Raw genomic sequence first — 23,066 nt, forward strand, 5'->3', positions numbered from 1 at the left:
AAAAAATGAAAAAAAAAATAAAAAAAATAAAAATCGGGAAATGACCATGTTCAGCTCTGAACCCAGACAACCCGGCACGGCGCACGCGCGGGAATTGGTACTCTATACTGAGAAGTTTCAGGTCAATCAACAGGAGCGGGGCGGGCTGGAGGGATGCGATGGGCGGTTGAAATGGTTAGTGGACGGAGCCCTCTAGGTGCTAATGACGCCCACATAGCACCTAGAGGCTCGTTAGCATATCTATAAAAGTACGTTTTTAACAAAAACGGCTGCAGGAACTACTGTTAGAAACCTACTGTTATGTAGTGCTGACATGGGCGCATCGCTGATGTCAGTCAGCTACATAACAGTATTTCTGGTGGCAGAAACCCTTTAAAGGGATTGGCTCATGAAAAACATTATTGTATAATTGTTGGATGCCTGACTGCTATGAACCCCAAAAGAACACGAGATCGGGGTCCAGAGTCCATTGTTTGCATTAAGTGGTAATCGCACATGCGTACCGCTCCATTCACCGCTCTATGGGACTGCTTTAGAAAGCTGAGTGCTGTACTCTGTTACCTCGGTCAGTTCCACAAACAGTGGCTGGAGCGGTAAGGAACATGCGTGACCACCATTCTTTTCAAGTGGGGACTCTTGATCCTCGTTATTGGTAGAGGGTCCTAGAGGCCAGATCCTTAGCAACTATACATTTCTGATAAATAATTAACGCATCAACCCCTTTATAGTATAAGCATTTACAGTGAAGGCTCAAATACACAATACCAAATTACAGCTCCAGATGTCTATGGGCCTTATTGTATGTTCATATAGCCCTTTCTCTTGGATTCCATATCAATCTGGAAAAATAAAATAAAAAAGTGTGTGGCACGTGGGATCAGCTGCCATATTACCGAGAGTCTCTACAGGCAAGAACATATCCAATAATAAGGAACACCACAAGTGCACAGAGTGCTGGCGGCTCCATTGTACAGTACCGTGAAGGCGACTCTAGTACCGAGACTCTGTATGCCCTTGTACAGACACCGTGAAGGCGATATAAGAGAGTAAAGAAAACGGAATCAGGTACATGTTGAGGAACGGTAGGGCCCCTTACTCCTCTGGGGTTGAACTCGAAATGTATGCAAGCCCATAGTGGCCAGAGCAGTACACATGCGCGGGCCCGGCGGTGACCGGCACTCGCATGATATCTAAACCAGAGGAGAAGGATGAACAAGGAGGAGGGCGGGCAAAAGGAATCCAAGGAGAGCTGTTATCTGGACACAAGTTGCATATCGTTATGTTTTTTTCCCATTTGCGGACATGTGAAGGACACAATATAGGTACTATTTTTATGTAGGCAAACTGTGCTAAATCATGTTATGAGCGGTCTAAAACACTCAAAAAGTAGGTGACGGACTCCCTTTAAAATGTAGAAAATCCACACTATTTTATGTCTTTACAACTTACTTTGTATAGACTTTGATGAACTTCTACAAAAACTTTAACATATTATAGTAATTTCTCTGAATAATGAAATTGACTTTACAGGTTGCAGAAGCGAACCAGGATTTTCTCTTCATTTTAAGAAACCACATTCTATCTTATGCTAGAGTCATCTATCCAAGCACAGCAAATTAGCAGGCGCTGCAAAATAAGCTTTCCAAGACTCATCTTTATATATTGGACTTCTGACGAGAAAGAGATTAAACTCCCTTTTGCTGAAAGTTGATCTGCAGGGAGATTTCAACAAGTGTTTGTGGGCTTCCGGAATAGCAGGAAAAAGCCTATATTCAATTTAAAATAACAACTGCGTAGCAGAATGGAAAGCGAGGTTATGTATGGTGACATTCAAGGGGAAAAACTATAGGAGAGCAGCTTTGTGCATCCGGAAACTATATTTTCTTCAAAATAGTTTTTATGAATAAGTCTACTTTCACACTAGCGTTTTTACTGGATCCGGCAGGTTTCAGCAAAAACGCTTCCGTTACTGACAATACAACCATCTGCATCGGTTATAAACGGATCCGGTTGTATTATCTGTAACATAGCCAAGACAGATCTGTCATGAACTCCACTGAAAGTCAATGGGGGACGGATCAGTTTTCTATTGTGTCAGATTGCGTCAGAGAAAACTAATCAGTCTTGCTCCACATCCCAGGATGGAATGCAAACTACAACATGTTGCGGTTTGTCTCCGGTATGGGAACGCAACCAAATGGAACAGAATGCATTTTGGTGCACTCCGTTTTGTTCAGTTACGTTTTGTCCCTATTGACCATGATTGGGAACAAAACAGAAACTGCGGATCTCAATACCGGAAAACTAAAAGGCTAGTGTGAAAGTAGCCTTAGAGGGGGTTGCCAGATATTTTGAAACTTGTCAAAAAGCTAGCTACTACTGGCCTCAGAAATAGTGTACCATTCATGCACACGACTGCTGACACCAGTGAATGGCTGCAGTGGTAGCGTGACTGTTGTACAGCACATGACATCTGCAGGACCAGCTAGTAGAGCAGGCATGTCCAAATTGTGGCCCTCCAGCTGTTCCAAAACTACAACTCCCAGCATGCCTGGATAGCTTACAGCTATTAGGGCATGCTGGGAGTTGTAATTTTGCAACAGCTGGAGGGCCGCAGTTTGGACATGCCTGAGCTAGTTCAGGATTGGCGATGCCGAAGCAGCAGGACTTATCACAATGAACATTGTGTTTGAGCTGCAGGCAGTAGGTTATAGGGCAGGGCGAGCTGAGCAGATTGATATATAGTTTAGGAAAAGATTCAGCAAAACTTGACTTTTATACATTTAAATTCCTGCTCATTTTGAGCTCTGAAGTCAAGGAGGCGGTCCCATCAGTGAAATCCATATCTGTATACACAGTCATAGAAGGAAGGCTGTCAGTCAATCACTGGTAGGGCCCCCTCCCCAAGCCCAGAATGAGCAGGAATTTAAAGGTATAAAAGGCAAGTTAGGCTACTTTCACATTATCGTTACACATTCCGTTACAATAGTACAACTGCATGCATCCGTAGTGAATGGATCCGGTTGTATTATGTCTTCTATAGCCATGACGGATCAGTCATGAACACCATTTAAAGTCAATGAGGGATGGATCCGTTTTCCATTGAGTCCGATAAAACAGATCCGTCCCCATTGACTTACATTGTGTGTCAGGACGGATACGTCTTGCGCCCCACCACATCACGGACAGAGAAACGCTGCTTGCAGATTTTAATCTCGCCGACAAGCGCAATATTTTGAGTCAGGCTTTTTTTTGCAGCCAAATCTCTGCTGGACCACATCCTACTTAATGGGGACGGCGGGCACTCCATCTGCATGCAGCAGTTCTGGATATATTCTTTGCCAAAACATCCTGACGGAATTATTATTTTTTATATATATTCTGTTTAAGGCTAGTGTCACACCTTCCAGAATTCACACCGCAGGTGTGAAACTACCGGTAGCTTAACTCATTTTAAAAAAACATATTTTACACTTTGTGCCCATGTAAGGCCATAAAAGAATTTTTTTAACTACCAATTTCATACTAACCTCACTTAAAGGGGGAATACAGCTTCCTGACTGTACTGGGAGTAAATGTGGGTCCTTTAAGACCCAGCAGCTTCTACAGCTATCTGGCAATCACAAGATCAATGGAACCTGAGCAGGAAGCAGCATTGCCGCTACCTGAACTGTATTCAGAGCAGAGCACTCACTGAGGAACGGAAAAGGCATTTTTTGGAGATCCCAGCTGTCATTGACAATAGGCCAGTGATAGGCAAACTGCGGCTCTCCAGCTGTTGCAAAACTACAACTCCCACAATGCCCTGCTGTAGGCAGTCTTTGCATGCTGGGAGTTGTAGTTTTGCAACAGCTGGAGAGCCGCAGTTTGCCTATCACTGCGAATAGGCCATCTCTACCAGGACACGCACTAATACTGGGAAAACTATGTACATGCACATATTTTCACATTCAATGTTTTTATAGATACGAAACTATACTTACGATTGTCAGTATTGCAAGATAATCTAGTCTGGAGGTCTTCTTCTAAGCCACACTCAAACTGGGCCTCTATAATGAGATCTGGGCTCTTCGATCCATCCCGTACATGATGTGAAGCTGCTGTAAGCTTCGCTGTGTCTGTCAGAGCAGATGTTTTGTCACCATCACAAACCTCTGGCTTTACAACCTGTATCCAAAATAAAAAAATATATATATATTTTTAGAACATGTCTACATGAATGTTGTAGACTCAGAGCATTGTTAACCAAGAAGACATGGTCATGTCCAATGTTCATACTACAGGTAGTGGCAGGGTCAGGGTAAAAGCCGACCACCAAACGGCCATGAGCAACGTACAGGTACAAAGGGAACTCAGACAGAGAAAAAAAAAAAAAAAAGTCAACACTTTTTACAAGAGTAAGACATTTTGCTAGCATTCATACATCTCCTTCATAATGTCACACTCATTCAGAACAGGTGGCTCAGTGGTTCGCATTGGGGTCATAGGTTCGAATCCGACCAAGGACAACATCTACATGGAGTTTGTACGTTCTCCCTGTGTTAGTTTCCTCCTACACTCCAAAAACAAACTGATAGGAGCCTTAGATTGTGAGCCCCATTGGGGACAGTGTGATGCTGATTTCTGTAAAGCGCTGTGGAATATGTCAGTGCTACATAAGTGCGCAAAATAAATAAGACAAAATGCCCCAATCACATCCGTGATTCCTGAATGGCATATACATAAGTCCCTAAGCTATTAGGAGAACGATGGCACAAGCAATTTTCTCCACGGAAGCTAATGAAGAGGCAGCCACAACCCTCACTAATAAAATCAAGGAGCGTCAAGTAAAGAATGGAGCGCAGAGGCTCAGCTTTTTTTGGGGGTCAATTCATAATTTTTTCTGGGGAAATCATGGCAGTCCAGCTCCGCCAATAGGTGACGATCCCAGATAGGGAAAACACACTTATCAGGCATTTAAGTCACAGCCTGTGGATTTGCCAAGGAAGTTTAACCCCTTAAGGACTCGCCCCTATTTCAGCTTAAGGACTTGGCCATTTTTTGCAAAATCTGACCAGTGTCACTTTAAGTGCTGATAACTTTAAAACGCTTTTACTTATCCAGGCCATTCTGAGACTGTTTTTTCGTCACATATTGCACTTCATGACACTAGTAAAAAGTTTAAAAAATTTTTTTTAATTTATATAAAAAAAAAAAAAAAAATTACCAAAAATGAAGTTAAGAAATTGCAAAATTTCCAAGTTTCAATTTCTCTACTTCTATAAAACAAAGTAATACCTCCAAAATAGTTATTACTTTACATTCCCCATATGTCTACTTCATGTTTGGATCATTTTGGGAATGATATTTTATATTTTGGGGATGTTACAAGGCTTAGAAGTTTAGAAGCAAATCTTGAAATTTTTCAGAAATTTTCAAAAACCCAATTTTTAGGGACCAGTTCAGGTCTGAAGTCACTTTGCGAGGCTTACATAATAGAAACCACCCAAAAATGACCCCATTCTATAAACTACCCCCCTAAAAAGGTATTCAAAACTGATTTTACTAACTTTGTTAACCCTTTAGGTGTTCCACAAGAATTAATGGAAAATAGATACAATTTCAAAATTTCACTTTTTCGGCAGATTTTTCATTTTAATACTTTTTTCCAAGTTACAAAGCAAGGGTTAACAGCCAAACCAAACAATATTTATGGCCCTGATTCTGTAGTTTACAGAAACACCCCATATGTGGTCGTAAACAGCTGTACGGGCACACAGCAGGGCGCAGAAGGAAAGGAATGCCATACGGTTTTTGGAAGGCAGATTTTGCTGGACTGTTTTTTTTTTGACACCATGTCCCATTTGAAGCCCCCCCTTGATGCACCCCTAGAGTAGAAACTCCAAAAAAAGTGACCCCATTTTAGAAACTACGGGATAGGGTGGCAGTATTGTTGGTACTAGTTTAGAGTACATATGATTTTAGGTTGCTCTATATTACACTTTTTGTGAGGCAGGATAACAAACAGCTGTTTTGGCACAGTTTTTATTTTTTGTTATTTACAACATTCATTTGACAGGTTAGATCATGTGATATTTTTATAGACCAGGTTGTCAACGGATGCGGCGATACCTAATATGTATACTTTTTTTTAATTTATGCAAGTTTTACACAATGTTTTTTTTAAAGTTTTTTAGTGTTTACATAGTCTGAGAGCCATAATTTTTTCAGTTTTTGGGCGATTAGCTTGGGTAGGGTATGATTTTTGCGGGATGAGATGACTGTTTTATTGGCACTATTTTGGTGTGCGTGTGACTTTGATTGCTTGCTATTTACATTTTTTACAGTGCTCATCTGAGGGGTTAGGTCATGTGATATTTTTTATAGAGCCGGTCGATACGAACGCGGCAATACCAAATATCTATACTTTTTATTTATGTAAGTTTTACACAATAACAGCTTTTCAAAAAAAATAAAAAGTTTTTGTGTCTCCATATTCTGAGCCATAGTTATTTTTATTTTTTGGGCGATTGTCTTAGGTAGGGGCTCATTTTTTGCAGGACGAGGTGACTGTTAGATTGGTACTATTTTGGTGGGCAAACAACTTTTTGATCGCTTGCTGTTGTACTTTGTAATGTAAGGTGACAAAAAAGGCTGAGGCTCTTCAGCTGCTGCAAAACCCCCAGCATGCCCAGACTGCCGACAGCCATCAGCCTACAGCAGGTCATGGTGTGAGTTGTAGTTTTACAACAGCTGGAGAGCCACAAGTTGGCCATGCCTGCTCTTATCTGTAAACCGGAACTCTGAGGCAGACTTCCCATGAACTACAGGATGACATCGTAACCAATCAAATCCCTCCTGGCAGCTCTCTCTTCTAGTGAAAATATAATGTCTCCCCTATCTAAAGGGCCAGGAGTGCAGATATATAGTAGGTGAGTGCATAAAGTGATTAGCTGACTCACACTGCCTGTACTATCTGTGGGTGCCTGAGTCTCCAGTATAGTTCTATGGAATGTACAATAGGTTCACACCGGTCTCCCTGCCTCCTACATCTAAGAGCTGACAGAGGAAAGAGAGGAGAGGGCAGAGAGGCTCAAGCTGCATAACACAGGAATACATGGAGAGACAGCAATTCTGTGTTCCCGATACATCATTGCTGCCCTGTCAGCAGTACAGTATAGTGAAACTCCGTTCTCTCTATCTCTGCAAAGCCAGGAATGATGGGAAATGTAAGATTCATTAGGAAAACCGTATGTGAGGGAACGCAATCATGATGGCTGACAACCCACAAATTATACATTAAATAAAAAACATGCATACACAAGTCATGCACAAGAGCCTCCATCGTATTCTTTACTAGCGCACTATCCTGCACTATGGAGGCAAAGAAAAAAAAAAATCCTGGAGTGCTCCTTTAAGCTGCATGTTCAGGCCATGTTCACAGGGCACAGCTTTGGGCTATATTTTACATTTGTTTTTAAAGTCAACACCAAGAGTGGAAACCCAAAAAACAGAAAGATTTAGGGTAAACACACTGATTTTATGCAGCAGAATTGCGAATGGAAAATCGGCAGCGTTTATGGTCTAACAAATCTCATCCACATGCTGTGAAAAATCTGATGTGTGCTGTGGATTTTAAATGGTCAGTATGCTAATTTATTGCAAGATTTCATCCTTTGCCATATAGGAGGAGGAACCAGGAGCAGAACCTGCAGCATGTCTAATCCTACAACAAATTCCAGCAATCAGAATATATTTGGCCAAATAAGCTTGCACTTACAAGGAATTGGAGTTGGCAGTTGCTTGACAGACAAAAACAGTACAAGGACAGACAGTATGGATAGTGCAGGACAAGGACAGTATGTAAGTTTTAGTGGCAATAAACAGGGAGAAGTGCTCGTTTTCAGTTCTATGCTGTAATGCTTTCAGTCATAGCAGCTTTAGGCATCATGCACACGACCATTGTTGTGTCCCGTGTCTGCTATTCCGCTTTCCGTGATTTCCTGCGGACCCATTGACTTTCAAAGGGTCCGTGGAAAACTCAGCTAATGCACCGTTTGTCATCCGCGTACGTGATCCACGTTTCCAGTCCTTGAAAAAATAGGACCTTTCCTATTTTTTTCACGACAACGGTTCGCGGACCCATTCAAATCAATGGGTCCGTGAAAAAACACGGAGGCACACAAGATTGTCACCCGCATGCGCGTCCGTTTTTTTTCCTATCATTTGCATTGCAAACGTGACTTAGATTTTTTTTTTTTTTACTTTTGTTCATGTCTGGAGATCCTCCAAATATAAAGGAAAACAAACGGAAACAAAAACGGACACGGAACCCCTTTTTGCGGACCGCAAAAAAAATAGTGTCATGTGCATGAGGCCTTAGTGTGGTTCTGCATTAAGCAAGGTAACTGGCTGAGGGAAAAAGCTGTTCCAGGGCCTGGAAGTTTTAGTAGCCACTGAACGGTATCTCACTCCTGAAGGCATAGGCTGGAAGACGGAGTGAGCAGGGTGAGAGGAGTCTGAGGCAATCTTAGTCGCTCTCTTTCTACACCTTCTAGAGTGAAGATCCTGCAGAGAAGGTAAGCTACAGCCAATTATCCTTTCCGGATGATGCACTGCAGTCATACCTTTTCTAATACTGAGCAGGAGCCAAATCATACAGTCATAGATGATGTCATGAAGGATTCGATGATCGCGGTGTAGAACGGCACCATTACCTTTTGTGGTAGACCAAACTTTTTCAGCTACCATAGATGGTACATGCTCTGTTGCGCTTTCTTGATGATAGAGACAGTATTATTGTTCCATTTTAGGTTGTTGGAAATTGTGGTCCCAAGAAACTTGAATGACTCTACACAGGTTACTGTAGATCCATTTATGATTAGGGGGAGATCTCCTAAAGTCTATCATCTCCATGGTCATAAGAACATTAAAGAGGTAATGCAGTTTGTTTAAACTGATGATCTATCCTCTGGATAGATAATCAGCATCTGACCGGTGGGGGTCCAATGCAAGTAATTCTTTATCAAAAATTTGAATGAGAACGCAGCGAATCCTGAGCATTAAACACAGACTTCATTTAAGAAAATGCCCAAGCTAGTAATATTAGTGAGTGGAAAATTAATGAGTGTTGTGCACTTATTTACAGCATTTAAGGATTGCAAAACCTATGCAAAGCTGCACATGTAGGCCCCCATGTGTGCACTGAACCGTCTTATCTCTCAAAGATTCTGAAATGAGAGGTGATTGTTTTCAATTCAAAATAGTGGAACATCTCTAAGTAGTAATCCCAACAGCCTCGAGAAGAGCGGTAATTAACACCTATTCTGGAATTAAGTCAACTGGCACTTAGGCTCTCCATTTCGCCTAAGACTCAGCTGTCAGAGCAAGAGATTGTACTGTAGACCTGTCAGGCTTTAAATAGTAGATGTGGTTGCATCGCTTACTCCTAGGAAGTCAAAATGGTCAGCAAAGACCCTGGAAACTTTATTTTAAGCTCAGTAACATTTAGAAGAAGCATTAAAACAGCAGTCATGAGAGGCGCAAGGAAGAAAAAAAAAAAAAAAGGGCACAATTTTTAAACCAGGTATAAAAACATTATTTCTAATTAAAGGAGCGTGACCTTAAAATATGAATAGGAAAAGAATAAAATAAAAAAATAAGCATCAGCACATTGGTGTCAACTCATGCAATAAGATTAACATGCAAATTAACACAAATAGCAAATGGTAAACCGTGAAAGCAGTCAACAGAATAAATCAAGTGACTGTCGCCATCCATCATGGGGACACAGGTCTCTGCGTCCACCATTTCCATAAAACATACAAGCAGTTTGGGACCTTCATTTGCAAAACAGGGTCATGATCTGAAAGTATGCACTCGCTGTGAAAACTGAGGCATGAAAGTCAATAGAGGACGTTTACTATAAAATGGCATTTCAGAGGCCATTCTTCATAATAGAAAAAATAAAAATAAAAAAAGACCTGCTGATTCTTAGATTCGCGGCATGTTCGTGTGTCTGAACAACCAGGAGCTGAAGTAAATTTCCGGTGTAAGGTGCGGCAGTTTTCTGGTTTATATCTGGTTAAATGAGACGGGCCATGGATTTCCCATCAGTGGTCCGTGCTTTCTCACCCACTATTTAGAAAAATACTGTGGGTGCGAGCAAGCAAAAAGTTTAAAATGTTATTGCAAAACATCACTTGCAACAAAATTTGAGACATTTGTACATCCCCCAAAAAAATAAAATAAAAAATTGGAGTAGAACATAAGTACATGGCTCCCAATGGGTTTATACACATGGGCACTTCACTCAAGCAATATGGATCACCGATACATGCTAGGAGTTGCTGTGTGTTATTCTCTAGGTTTAAAAAAATATATATATATTTTTTAATATTTTTAAAGTGCATGGAAACTGAGGAAATCCACATGGAAAAAAATTAATAAAATGAAACAATGGGAAATCTGGGTGGGGAACACTTGTTTTTTTTAATTATCAAAACCATGCAAGTTTAATATCACTCATGTGCACAAGTCTATAACAATGCATTTTTTACTGGTGTGGTACATTTGCTCCTCATGCTTACTGGTAGCACAATATTACAAACCTGCCCTTTATTTGATATCTCAGACCTTAAAAGGATGGCTCTAAAAAAAATAAAAAATAAAAACACATATATATATATATACATACACATATATATATATATAATGGGACAGCACTCGTCTTTATTCACCCATGTGGAAAAATAATAGCAACGTTTCAGTTCACAACTGAGCCTTTCTCAAGCTCAGTTGTGAGCTGAAACGTTGCTATTTTTTTCCCACATGGGTGAATAAAGACATCTATCCTTTTCAAGTCTTGGAGTGCTGTCCCATTTCTACATATATAATAAGGGTGAAGCTCAGTCCCTTGGACATAGCGAATTCCTTTTTGATATATATATTTATATATTATTAATAATATCCAATGCAAATGTGCGCAATGAACTTAGGCTACCAGGCGGATCCATTCAGATAATACAACAGTCTGCATCCATTCAGAACGGATCAGTTTGTATTATCTTTAACGTAGCCAAGACGGATCCATCCTGGCACACAATGTAAGTCAATGGGGACGAACCAGTTTTCGATTGTGTCATAGAAAACAGATCCGTCCCCATTGATTTGGATCCGTCCTGGAACACAATGTAAATCAATGGGGACGGATCTGTTTTCTATCAATCTAGCACAATAGAAAACGGGTCCGTCCCCATTGACTTACATTGTGTGCCAGGAAGGATCCTATTGGCTCAGTTTTGTCAGACGGACCCCAAAACGATGCAAGTAGAATTTTGGTTTCCGCCTCTGAAGTGGAATGGAGACGGAACGGAGGCAAACTGATGCATTCTGAGCAGATCCTTTTCCATTCAGAATGCATTACGGCAAAACTGTTCCGTTTTGGACCGCTTGTGAGAGCCCTGAATGGATCTCAAACGGAAAGCCAAAACGCCGGTGTGAAAGTAGCCTTAGCTAGACTGGCCCTCCTTTTCTCCTACTGGACCTTTTTCATCATCAAGCGATTCTGACCTTATTTGTGATTGATTGCCTTGAAATCAAAAAAGCAATGTCATATCTGCACACAAATAAGCAACTTGAAATCCTTGGTACCTTTGGAGTGCTTTGATATAATCATGTACTTATTGGGACATCCATGGTGCTGCTACATTTTGCTTGGACTAAGGCTATATGACTAGTTATGTCACTAAGAGGGCAAAGATGAACTTAAGGGCTCATGCAGACAAACGTAATGCCTCTGTGCACCGGACGTCTGCACTCCGTAGTGCGGATGCGGAACCAATGACTTGAATGGGTCCGCAATTGCAAAATACTGCAAAAGATAGGACATGTCTTATCTTTTGTGGTGTGGAGGCATGGACCCGAAAGCCCATGGAAGTGCTTCAGTGTTTTCGATCTGTACCTACATTCCACAAAAAAATAGAACATCTATCTTTGGCGATATCTTGTGGATTGACTTGAATGGGTCTGTAATATGGGCACGAAGCCCCCTAAAGAGGATTTCCAGGCTCCTGATATTGATGACTTGTCCTCAGGCTAGCAAAGAAAAAAAAAAGGGGGGGGGGGCAGTCAGCACATCCCAATGCACACGTACGGGCCGCCATGGCTAGAAACACAAAGAAAAGACAATGCAACAGCACTCTGCAAACCAAAGTACAATAATGCCATAGTAATAAATATTCTGGTGCTAATGCTGCGCTTATTTTGTTGGCACATACATTTAGTACAAAATTATTTGGGCCCGTCTGCCACACATCAAGGCGATCTCTAAGACGGGAACCTAACACTAAATGCTACATGTTATGTGCCATAACGACCAACAAAGTTCAGAGAGCAGGTTCCACATGCATACTGGGCCCACTCTGCTTTTGATCATTTTTGGTGCCAAAATGGCCTCCATTAAATTCAAGGGATGCAGGTACCAACATGCCTGCTGAGCCCACTCTATGCCTCTCCTGGTGCCAAAAGGCTTCCAGTGAATGAGGGACAGCAGGCTACAACTTTATACTTACTCTAATTAAAATCAGTCTATGGGGCAGACAGGCTGGTCAGGGGTGCAAGACTAAATGGACTCCTCAGGATAGGTCTTCATTATCTGATCAGTGGGGGGCTCCACACAATGCAACCCCACCAATCAGCTGTTCTCTGCACTAGCACAGAACATGAAGCACAGTTCAATTCAAATTGTAGTAGAAGTGCTGGGTTATTGAAGCTCCCATTCACTTCTATTGATGCTGATCTGCAGTTAGCCAACATGTCTGCTACACTTTAATGTTCCATTCCGTTCAAAGTGCTAGCCTGGCACCAGAGGCTGCAGGGAAGAGCTGATGGTGGGGTTGCAGGCTGTTGGGCCCCCACTGATTGGATATCGATCACCTATCCTAAGGACAGGTCCTTAATATCAGGAGCTTGGAAAAAAAAAACTTTAGTTGCATGTCAACGATATTTACACAAGACTTATTAAAAAAAGTAAACTTTTTGGGAGAGTTTTCCAATGTTGGTATGACTATTAGAGTTATGCAAATTCCCTGGAACATTCAACACAATAATAGCCTATACTTCTAAAGGTGTTTTAAATCTCACATATAGGAAAGCAATGTATGGATCAAGAGGATCATATCAGAGCTCTCCAAATGCTGAACCACCTCCTCCAGACTGAACTAACAGCAGCAACATGTGCTTAAGATCATGAAAAAAATATTAATCACATAATATTACAAAGAAATCAAGAGACCAGAACTCTGCCAAGGATAGCCAAGTTACTATATTTGTTACAGTTGGGGGGGGAGAGACCGAAATATGCAGATTGCAATGAATTTCACTTATAAAAATGTATGCTTTTAAATCAAGTCTCAAGGCTATTTTCATTACCAGGTCCACTGACCAGTCATAACTGCCAATTAGGGCTCAAACAGCAATGCCATGGACCCATAGGCAACCTATATAGCAGATAAAAACTGTAAGGCCCCTTGCAGACGAGCGTGTCCGGATGCGTCCCGATGCATTGCGGCAAACCCGCGCAAGTAGGTACACAGTTTTGACTGCAATTGCGTTCCGTTCAGATTTTATCGCGCGGGTGCAATGCGTTTTGCACTTGCGTGATAAAAAACTGAATGTGGTACCCAGACCCGAACTTCTTCACAGAAGTTCAGGTTTAGGTTCAAGGTTGTGTAGATTGTATTATTTTCCCTTAATCCACTTGTTCGCACAGCCGGCATCTTCTGTCTTGTCGTGTGAGGAATAGGACCTTTGATGACGTCACTACGTTCATCACATGATCTTTTACCATGGTGATGGATCATGTGACGGACCATGTGATGAACGTAGTGACGTCAAAAGGTCCTATTCCTCACAAAAGAAGACAGATGCCGGCTGCACGAAGTGGATTAAGGAGAGTTACATTTTTTTTTTTAACCCCTCCAGCCCTATTTTACTATGCATTCTGTATTCAGAATGCTAATATTTTCCCTTATAACCATGCTATAAGGGAAAATAATAATGATCGGGTCCCCATCCCATAGTCTCCTAGCAACAGTGTGTGAAAAATCGCACTGCATCCGCACTTACTTGCGGATGCTTGCGATTTTCACGCAACCCCATTCATTTCTATGGGGCCTGCGTTACGTGAAAAACGCACAAAGAGGAGCATGCTGCAATTTTCACGCAACACGCAAGTGATGCGTGAAAAATCACCGCTCATGTGCACAGCCCCATAGAAACTAATGGGTCCGGATTCAGTGCGGGTGCAATATGTTCACATCACACATTTCACACAGGCAAGATTTACGCGCGGGTACAAGGGGCCTAATGGTTCAGTAAGATTTGCATAGTAAAGGGGTCATATTAAAGGGGTTCTTTGGGATTTACGTATTGATGACCTATCCACAGGATGAGTCATCAATATGAGATTATTAGACAATCCAGATATCCCTTTATCTCTGAACACAGAAACTTCAAGCCGCTGAAGAAAGTCCCTATGGACCGAAATGTCCAGCTCATATGGATAGTTGTTATGCAACATTAGGGTTGTTGTGATCCCAAAATTTTGATTCGGTTTCGATACCATAACAAAAGTATTGTGATACTGGATAACATTCGATACCACGCGAGAAAAAAAAAAAATTATGGACTGTCCAGCCCATAATTGAAAAATCCTATCCTATTTTTTGGGGGTACAAGGTGACTAAAAAAAAAAATTTGCAAATCGCAAGGTTTTTATTTATCTATTTTTCCACACAGGAGATTTTATTGATATTTTAATAGTTTGGACTTTTCAGACGTGGCGATATGTAATATGTTTATTTATTAATTTATTGTTTATATATTTTATATGGGAAATCGGGCGATTAATACTTAATATTTTGGGTGTTTTTTTTTTTTATTTAATAACCATTTCCCCCTTAGAGGTTAGAACCTGGGATATTTTAATCCCTTGTCCTATTCACCCTAGTAGAGCTCTATTAGGGTGAATAGGACCTCACGCACTCCCTGCTGCCCTGTGCATAGTGCACACAGCAGCAGGGAGATTACCATGGCAGCCAAGGCTCCAGTAGCATCCTGGCTGCCATGGAAACCAATTGGAGCCCCAGGATTACACTGCTGGGGCTCCGATCACAACTGCCACTGCACCACCGATGAAGAGGGGACCCTGTGGCCACTGCCACTAATGATTTTAATACTGTGGGGGGGCACACCGCACCACCAATGATAATTAACCTTTAAGACAGATACAGGAGGCAGGTGCTGTCCTCTGATGACAGGGTGCTGTGACAGCGGCAGTTAACCCCTCAGGTGCAGGCTATGTGATTCTGCCGCCAGGACACCCACCTCCTGTATCTGTATTAAAGGTTAATTATCATTGGTGGCACAGTGGTCAGGCCGGGTACCTGCTATGCTGGCTGCTTGACTCTAGGGCTTGGGCTAATGCTGGGGAGGACACAAAGCACTTAGGAGGAAGAGGCTGCCGTTCGCCGAGCTCACTAGCTCAGACGGCGCAGCAGTTTATTACCTCCCCCGTCCCGCCTCCTGCTTTAATTAGCAACACATTCATGGGTGGCAGAGGTGCGGGCAGATTCAGAGTCCGCTCACATCATTGGGCTCAGCAGCAGCCGCGTCATAGGAGTGAGGGATTCTCTCTCTCCATCCCTCCTTCTCTGTCTGGACTGAGAAAACATAGCGTGCGCCGAGCGCCATGTTCTCTCATAAGAGGAGAATACTAAATTGAGCAGTAGTGCAGCCTAGTATGGAAAAAATGAACACCCCAGTACTGAATCGATACTGGCATAAAAGTATTGATTGGGTATCGAAATCCCGATACAGAAACAACCCTACACAGCATTTAATTTCCTATAAACTGGATCATGAACCTCTCACTGTGGGAAAAAAAAAAAAAACTCTAAATAAAATTACCTTTATATTGCAAAAAATATTCTGTGTGCCACATATTTATACTATTGTTGAATGACCGTCGAGTCTTTGCTGGCACCGGGAAGAGTAAAACCGTGTGCGGTACTCCATTCTCTAATATATATGAGATTAGCAGGGGCCCAACTTCCATCGCCCGTGTCAATCCCGTGAGTGCCACAGTCTCCTTGCAGCTTACCGAGCACCATGTCGTACATCGTATAGCCACTGTGCTTGGTACTGCAGCTAAGCCAATTTGCATGAATGGGGCTGAGCTGTGCCTAGGCCATGTGAGCAACGAAGGTGACTTCACATGGCCTAAGCATTCATGGAGCACCGCAGCCTCTTCATACAGTTGATCGGCAGGAGTCTGAGTATAGGTCACCAATATTTAAAATCTCAAAACTCCTTTACAGGATTTTTTGGGGCTTATAAATTGATAAAATGGTTAGGCTAGTTTCACATCTCCATCTGTCCTTCTCCGGCAGGCTGTTCAAACATAGAATGCATGCAACGTTTTTTTCTCCGGCTGATTCCTGGCATTTTTGCCGGGTAGCAGCCAGATCTCTGCCAGACCCCATAGTCAAATGGGGTCTGGCAGGCAAGGGGCAGTATTCAGCAATCCCAGATCCGGAGAACTCCAGAAGACTGTTCTATGCTGGAACAGCCTGCAGTGGAGGACAGATATGTGAAACTAGCCTTATACATAGCAAATGTTATTATTGTTTCCATCATGATAACTGGCAAATCCTCATCTGTGTAAATGTTCAAACAGCCTTGCTATTTAAGATTGTTCCCTGCTGTTACAGTTTATTGTAAATCATACCTTAAAAAGGTAAAATGGACAATTAGCTGTAGTAATGCATGAACAGTACTGCAGGTGAGGAGTCCAGATCACCATTTTTTTTTCCTACTGACCCCTTCCCTCTGCTGTCCTGGTTCAAAGCCATGCTGAAATACATAGTCCGGACTGCTGTGCCATGCTAACATAATCGAGAGGACTCCCGTGCACACGCATGGCAGTCCTGACAATGTGTTTCAGTGCAGCTTTAAACCCTGACAGCAGGGAACGAACAGCATGTTCATACTCCTGTAAGTATTGCAGATAATAGTTTAAGATCATGGTGACAGAATTTTTGGGCTACCTCTATATTTAAAGGAAATCTAACAATATGACAGGATGAGCTACTGCCTCATCAAAACCATTGCTGCAACTTATGTTCTTTTGAGGCAAATGGGCATCACACAGATGGGCACCCTGCTATAGACTCTGCTCTTAAGCCTCCACTCTGGTGGACCCATCTGGTCCACAATTTTACATTGACTGCTATATATTTGAATTACCAGCATGTAATAACATCGACCAGGAGAGGTGTATGGTATATATATATATATATTTTTTTTTTTTTAATCCTGTTATAAACTAGACTTTGGTCACTGGTAATAACTCTGTACTGAATATCATGCTGCACTAAAATCAGCTACCCTAAACTGCCCTCACTTATCCTTTTTTTCTCACCTGACAGGATGATACAGAAAATAGTTAATAATTCTGATTTCCAAGTATGGCATATGAAAATATGAACAAACATTCTCTCTACAGGTTAATGGATCCTTAGAGGTTTAATACTGAAATAATCAAGTCAACGTAGGAGCATTTATAACACAGGGGACCACCAAAGCAGTGTTATTATTGCTAATGGCTATTAAAATAAATGGGTTGGCAGAATATGTTCTTGAGAAAGTACAAAAAGCACAGGAGATTTATTAGTGAATAGGAATCGGATTGTCCAGCAAAGAAGGGGAGACAAAGAGGACAACGTACAATTCAAAACAAGGAGCAGTCATTGATGGGAGCAAGACAAAATGCCATGAGGGCAGTTAACACTTTAGTTATGGAGGATATAAAATTAAAGTGGGAGATCTGTCTGAAATAGAAACACACTGTTGGGGCCCACAGTCTCCAAATACGAGTCATCTTCTTTCAATAGGGATTATAAATTTGTGGGACAATTCTGCAGTTTGACAGCGGCTGATCACCCTTTAACAATTTCTTTTCAATCCTAAAAACAAAACATTAGAAAAAATGTACTATAACCGTATTTAAGCGCCAAGAAAATGTCTGCCTTCCAGAGTTTTCCAATTTATTTCAGGTTTGGGGTTATTCAAAGTGTAGGAGTGTAAATCAAAGCTGGAGGGGTCCATACCAATCTCCTTATGACAAAACAGCCTTGGCACAGCCACACAAGTTGCATCAAAAAACCTGCCAGCTAATTCTGTATACTCCAGGACATGTCCTTCCATATAAATAGAAAAACCCTTCCATGCTAGCGCTCCAAATCTAAAATTATGTGTATACAACAGATGGGACAGAGAAGAAGTCTTAACTATAACTTACTTGGCTGCTACAGTATTTTCTTAGTTCTTTTACCAGAATTAGTCTTACACAGATCCCAAAAATAGGAGAGAAGAAAAGTGAAAAAAAATTCTGAGCCACAACTTAAATTTTATCAATGTAAATAAAAAAATGGCTTTTTAAAAAGGAATCATGTATTGAAAAACTTTTCAGTTTTGTTTTTTACAGCATTTACTAAGTGGTATAAATTACATGGTAACTTTATTCTGAGGGTCAGTATGATCATGGAAACATTAATTTCTAGTCTTTATGTTTTTCTTAAAAGTTTTACTACTTTGGCGTTCGAACTAGACATGGTGGCTGATGGAGACACAGGCACAACGACAAACTGAATGTCAGTGCAAGGCATAGTAGCTTTCTATTGTTCCTTAAAGGGAACCTGTCACTGGGATTTTGGGTATAGAGCTGAGGACATGGGTTGCTAGATGGCCGCTAGCAAATCCGCAATACCCAGTCCCCATAGCTCTGTGTGCTTTTATTGTGTAAAAAAAAAAAACGATTTGATACATATGCAAATTAACCTGAGATGAGTCAGAGCTTGAAAATATGACTCTCTGGTCACACAAGTAAGATATGACTCTTATGTTAATTTGCATAAAAGGCGGGAAGTACATAAATGCATAATACTTATTGAATTCATCTGCAAATGAAATTAAAAAGGTGGCATTTATAATGTTTAGGGTAACAATGAACATTTAGAAAACGCTCTGAGGGTAGCATAGTAGATCCCTTGCTTATTGTTAAAGGGGTTCTCAGGAATTAAAAACATTAAAATACTTAACTTTTATAATAAATATATTCATAAATACCTTTCATTACTTAGAATGGCTTGTTTTGTCTTGGGAGCAATCATTAGGAAAAATAAAATGGCCGGCGTCTTATCAGTACACACAAAAGCTGTCCTTCTCACACAGGAGGACATGTTACTTCACCAAAATGAGCCATAGTGCTGCCTCCTCCTCCTATCTGCTCTCCTTGTCAGGAATCATGATCCTGAATACAGGTGAATCTCTGTGGGAATGGAGATGATGAGGAGACATGAGGAGGGTGAGGTGTAGATAATGAGCAGCAGCACTTGTATGCAGTCTCCATTACCACAGCTGTCCTGTCAGTCCTCTCTGTACTTCATGTCTCCTCATTAACTAAATTCCCCAGAGATTCAGCTAAAGTTCTTATCATCTGTATTCAGGATTATAATCCCTGACAAGTAGAGAGGAGGAGGAGGCAGCTCTTTACCTCAGTGTTGTAAAATCACTTGTCCTCATGTGCAGGGCCGGCCTTAGGTGTTCAGGCGCCCTGTGCGAGATAACCTTGTGGCGCGCCCCCCCCCCCCCCCCCAAAAAAAAAAAAAAAAACACTGCTTGTTGCTGGCATCATGGCATAGGCTGGCTGACTATCCAACCAAGTAGTTACCAGCCCTCACACCCCAAAGGCCGGTGTAATGTTATACTTCCCTAGTTCGTGAGATTTCCCTACCCTCGTCACTTCCGGTCGCACCGGACATGACGTGAGGAGGTGTGCAGCGCCGCGCAGGCGCACAACGACAGGTTAGGGAAATTTCACAGCAGAGTGCGCATGCGCCAGGAGCCTCGCCGGCGGTTAGGGTAGGGAAAAACTATGGGCCAATGTGCAGGCGCAGGGATCGGATGGATGTTCTCAGCTGAACACCGGCCGACACTGCGCATGCATCGGGAGCCTCACCAGCGGTTAGGGAAGGGAAAAATTACGTACGGGCCAGTGCTTTTTCCCTACCCTAACCGCTGGTGAGGCTCCCAGCGCATGCGCAGTGTCGGCCGGTGTCCAGCTGAGAAAATTCGTTTCCAATGTAGTATTAATAACTAAACAATTAAATAATAAACATATTGCATTGTCTACTTACCGCCAGGACAATTAGATGATCTGGACTCTGGCTGCAGTCTGGCTCTGGGGACTCCATTGTCACTCTCTCCCCCCCCCCCTCCCTCTCTTGTCACTCTTTCCCCCCCCCCCCCTTCCCTTGTCACTCTCATTATTTCCCCCCCCCCTTGTCACTCTCATTATTTCCCCCCATCACTCTCATATTCCCCCCATCACTCTCATTATTTCCCCCCCCCATCACTCTCATTATTTCCCCCCCCCCACTCTCATTATTTCCCCCCCCCACACGCTCATTATTTCCCCCCCCCACTCTCATTATTTCCCCCCCCCCCACTCTCATTTATTCCCCCCCCCCCTCTCATTATTCCCCCCCCCCACCTCATTATTTCCCCCCCCCCCACTCTCATTATTTCCCCCCCCCACTCTCATTATTTCCCCCCCCCCACTCTCATTATTTCCCCCCCCCACTCTCATTATTTCCCCCCCCCCCACTCATTATTCCCCCCCCCCACTCTCATTATTCCCCCCCCCCACTCTCATATTTCCCCCCCCCACTCTCATTATTTCCCCCCCCCACTCTCATTATGTTCCCCCCCCACTCTCATTATGCTCCCCCCCCCCACATCTCAATTATTCTCCCCCCCCCCACTCTCATCTATCCCCCACCCCCACTCTCATTATTCTCCCCCCCCCCCCCCACTCTCATTATTTCCCCCCCCCCCCATGTCACTCTCTTTCGTTCCTCCCCCCTCCCCCCTTGTCACTCTCTTTCTACTCCCACGTCCCACCTCCACCTCTAGTGTAGCGTGGCCGAGCTCTGTTAGGTCCGCGGTACAGGAGCATTTGTTTCCTGTACCCGGCCGGACTGACAGGAAGTGCACACTAAGTGAGCACTTCCTGTCAGTCCGGCCGGGTACAGGAAACAAAAGCTCCTGTACCGCGGACCTAACAGAGCTCGGCCACGCTACATTAACAGGCGCAGGATTCTTTAGAGCGGCAAGCGCTCAGCCTCAGCCACTCAGGCGGCGCAGAGTGAGGGGCGACGCCAGCCGCCCCCAACTTATATAAGCAACTTTTTTTTTTTTTAAACCGCAACGGGCGCCGGGCGCCCCCTGCTGAATATAGGAGGGGGGGGGGGGCCCCGTGGGAAAACATAAGTGCCGCCTCGCCTGCCCATATTACATTGCGGGCTGTCGGCCGCCCGGCGCCCCTGTTGCTATGGCGCCCTGTGCGGCCGCACAGCCCGCACACCCCAAAGGCCGGCCCTGCTCATGTGTGATCAGGGCAGGTTTTGTGTGAACTATTGGGACAGCTGACATTTTGTTTCCCCTGATTGCTCCCCAGACAAAACGAGCCATTATAAATGAATATATAAAATATATTCATATAAATCTAATGAAAGGCATTTGAGAATATATTTATAATAAAGTAATATTTTAGTATTTTCATTTTCGTAATTCCTGGAGAACCCCTTTAAAAGGGTCGGCCACTTTCTGGCCACTTTTGACCAAAGTGTATATCAGATGACTACAGTCAGGTCCATAAATATTGGGACATCGACAATTCTAACAGTTTTGGCTCTATACACCACCACAATGGATTTGAAATAAAACGAACAAGATGTGCTTTAACTGCAGACTGTCAGTTATAATTTGAGGGTATTTACATCCAAATCAGGTGAACAGTGTAGATATTACAACAGTTTGTATATTGGTCCCTTAACAAGTGGGAGGCACAAAGTAGTGGGACAATTGGCTTCTCAGCTGTTCCATGGCCAGGTGTGTGTTATTCCCTCATTATCCCAATTACAATGAGCAGATAAAAGGTCCAGAGTTCATTTCAAGTGTGCTATTTGCATTTGGAATCTGTTGCTGTCAACTCTCAAGATGAGATCCAAAGAGCTGTCACTATCAGTGAAGCAAGCCATTATTAGGCTGAAAAATAAAAATATAAAAAAATAAAAAAATAGATAGGAAAAAAAATACTGTTTGGAACATTCTTAAAAAGAAAGAATGCACCAGTGAGCTCAGCAACACCAAAAGACCCAGAAGACCACACTGTGGTGAATGACCAAATAATTCTTTCCCTGGTGAAGAAAACACCCTTCACAACATTTGGCCAGATCAAGAACACTCTCCAGGAGGTAGGTGTATGTGTGTCAAAGTCAACAATCAAGAGAAGACTTCACCAGAGTGAATACAGAGGGTTCACCACAAGATGTAAAATATTGGTGAGACTCGAAAACAGGAAGGCCAGATAAGAGTTTGCTAAACATCTAAAAAAGCCTTCACAGTTCTGGAACATCCTCCTGTGGACAGATGAGACAAAGATCAACTTGTACCGGAGTGATGGGAAGAGAAAAGAGTATGGAGAAGGAAAGGAACTGCTCATGATCCTACGCATTCCACCTCATCAGTTAAGCATGGTGGTAGTGTCATGGCGTGGGCATGTATGGCTGCCAATGGAACTGGTTCTCTTCTATTTATTGATGTGACTGCTGACGAAAAGCAGCAGGATGAATGCTGAAGTGTTTTGGGCAATATTATCTGCTCATATTCAGCCAAATGCTTTAGAACTCATTGGACGGGGCTTCACAGTGCAGATGGACAATGACCCAAAGCATACTGCAAAAGCAACCAAAGAGTTTAAAGGGAAAGAAGTGAAATGTTATGCAATGGCCAAGTCAATCACCTGACCTGAATCCGATTGAGCATGCATTTCACTTGAACACAAAACTGAAGGTAAAATGCCCCAAGAACAAGCAGGAACTCAAGACAGTTGCAGTAGAGGCCTGGCAGAGAATCACCAGGGATGAAACCCAGTGTCTGGTGATGTCTATGCGTTCCAGACT

The 23,066-nt window shown here is 42.6% G+C and overlaps 1 protein-coding gene across 2 annotated transcripts in view; it reads right to left on the minus strand.

Annotated features, from left to right (window-relative positions):
• The window catches only part of DIS3L2 (DIS3 like 3'-5' exoribonuclease 2), a 314,009-nt gene that overhangs the window by 203,183 nt on the left and 87,760 nt on the right, over window positions 1-23,066 (minus strand). For both annotated transcript variants that reach the window (XM_044290031.1, XM_044290032.1), the window contains one exon: window positions 3,984-4,167. In XM_044290031.1, the coding sequence (XP_044145966.1) occupies window positions 3,984-4,167 (184 nt within the window). The remainder of the gene's footprint in view (window positions 1-3,983; window positions 4,168-23,066) is intronic.

This window comes from Bufo gargarizans, chromosome 4 (assembly GCF_014858855.1).
Source record: "Bufo gargarizans isolate SCDJY-AF-19 chromosome 4, ASM1485885v1, whole genome shotgun sequence".
NCBI classification, from domain to species: Eukaryota; Metazoa; Chordata; class Amphibia; order Anura; family Bufonidae; genus Bufo; species Bufo gargarizans.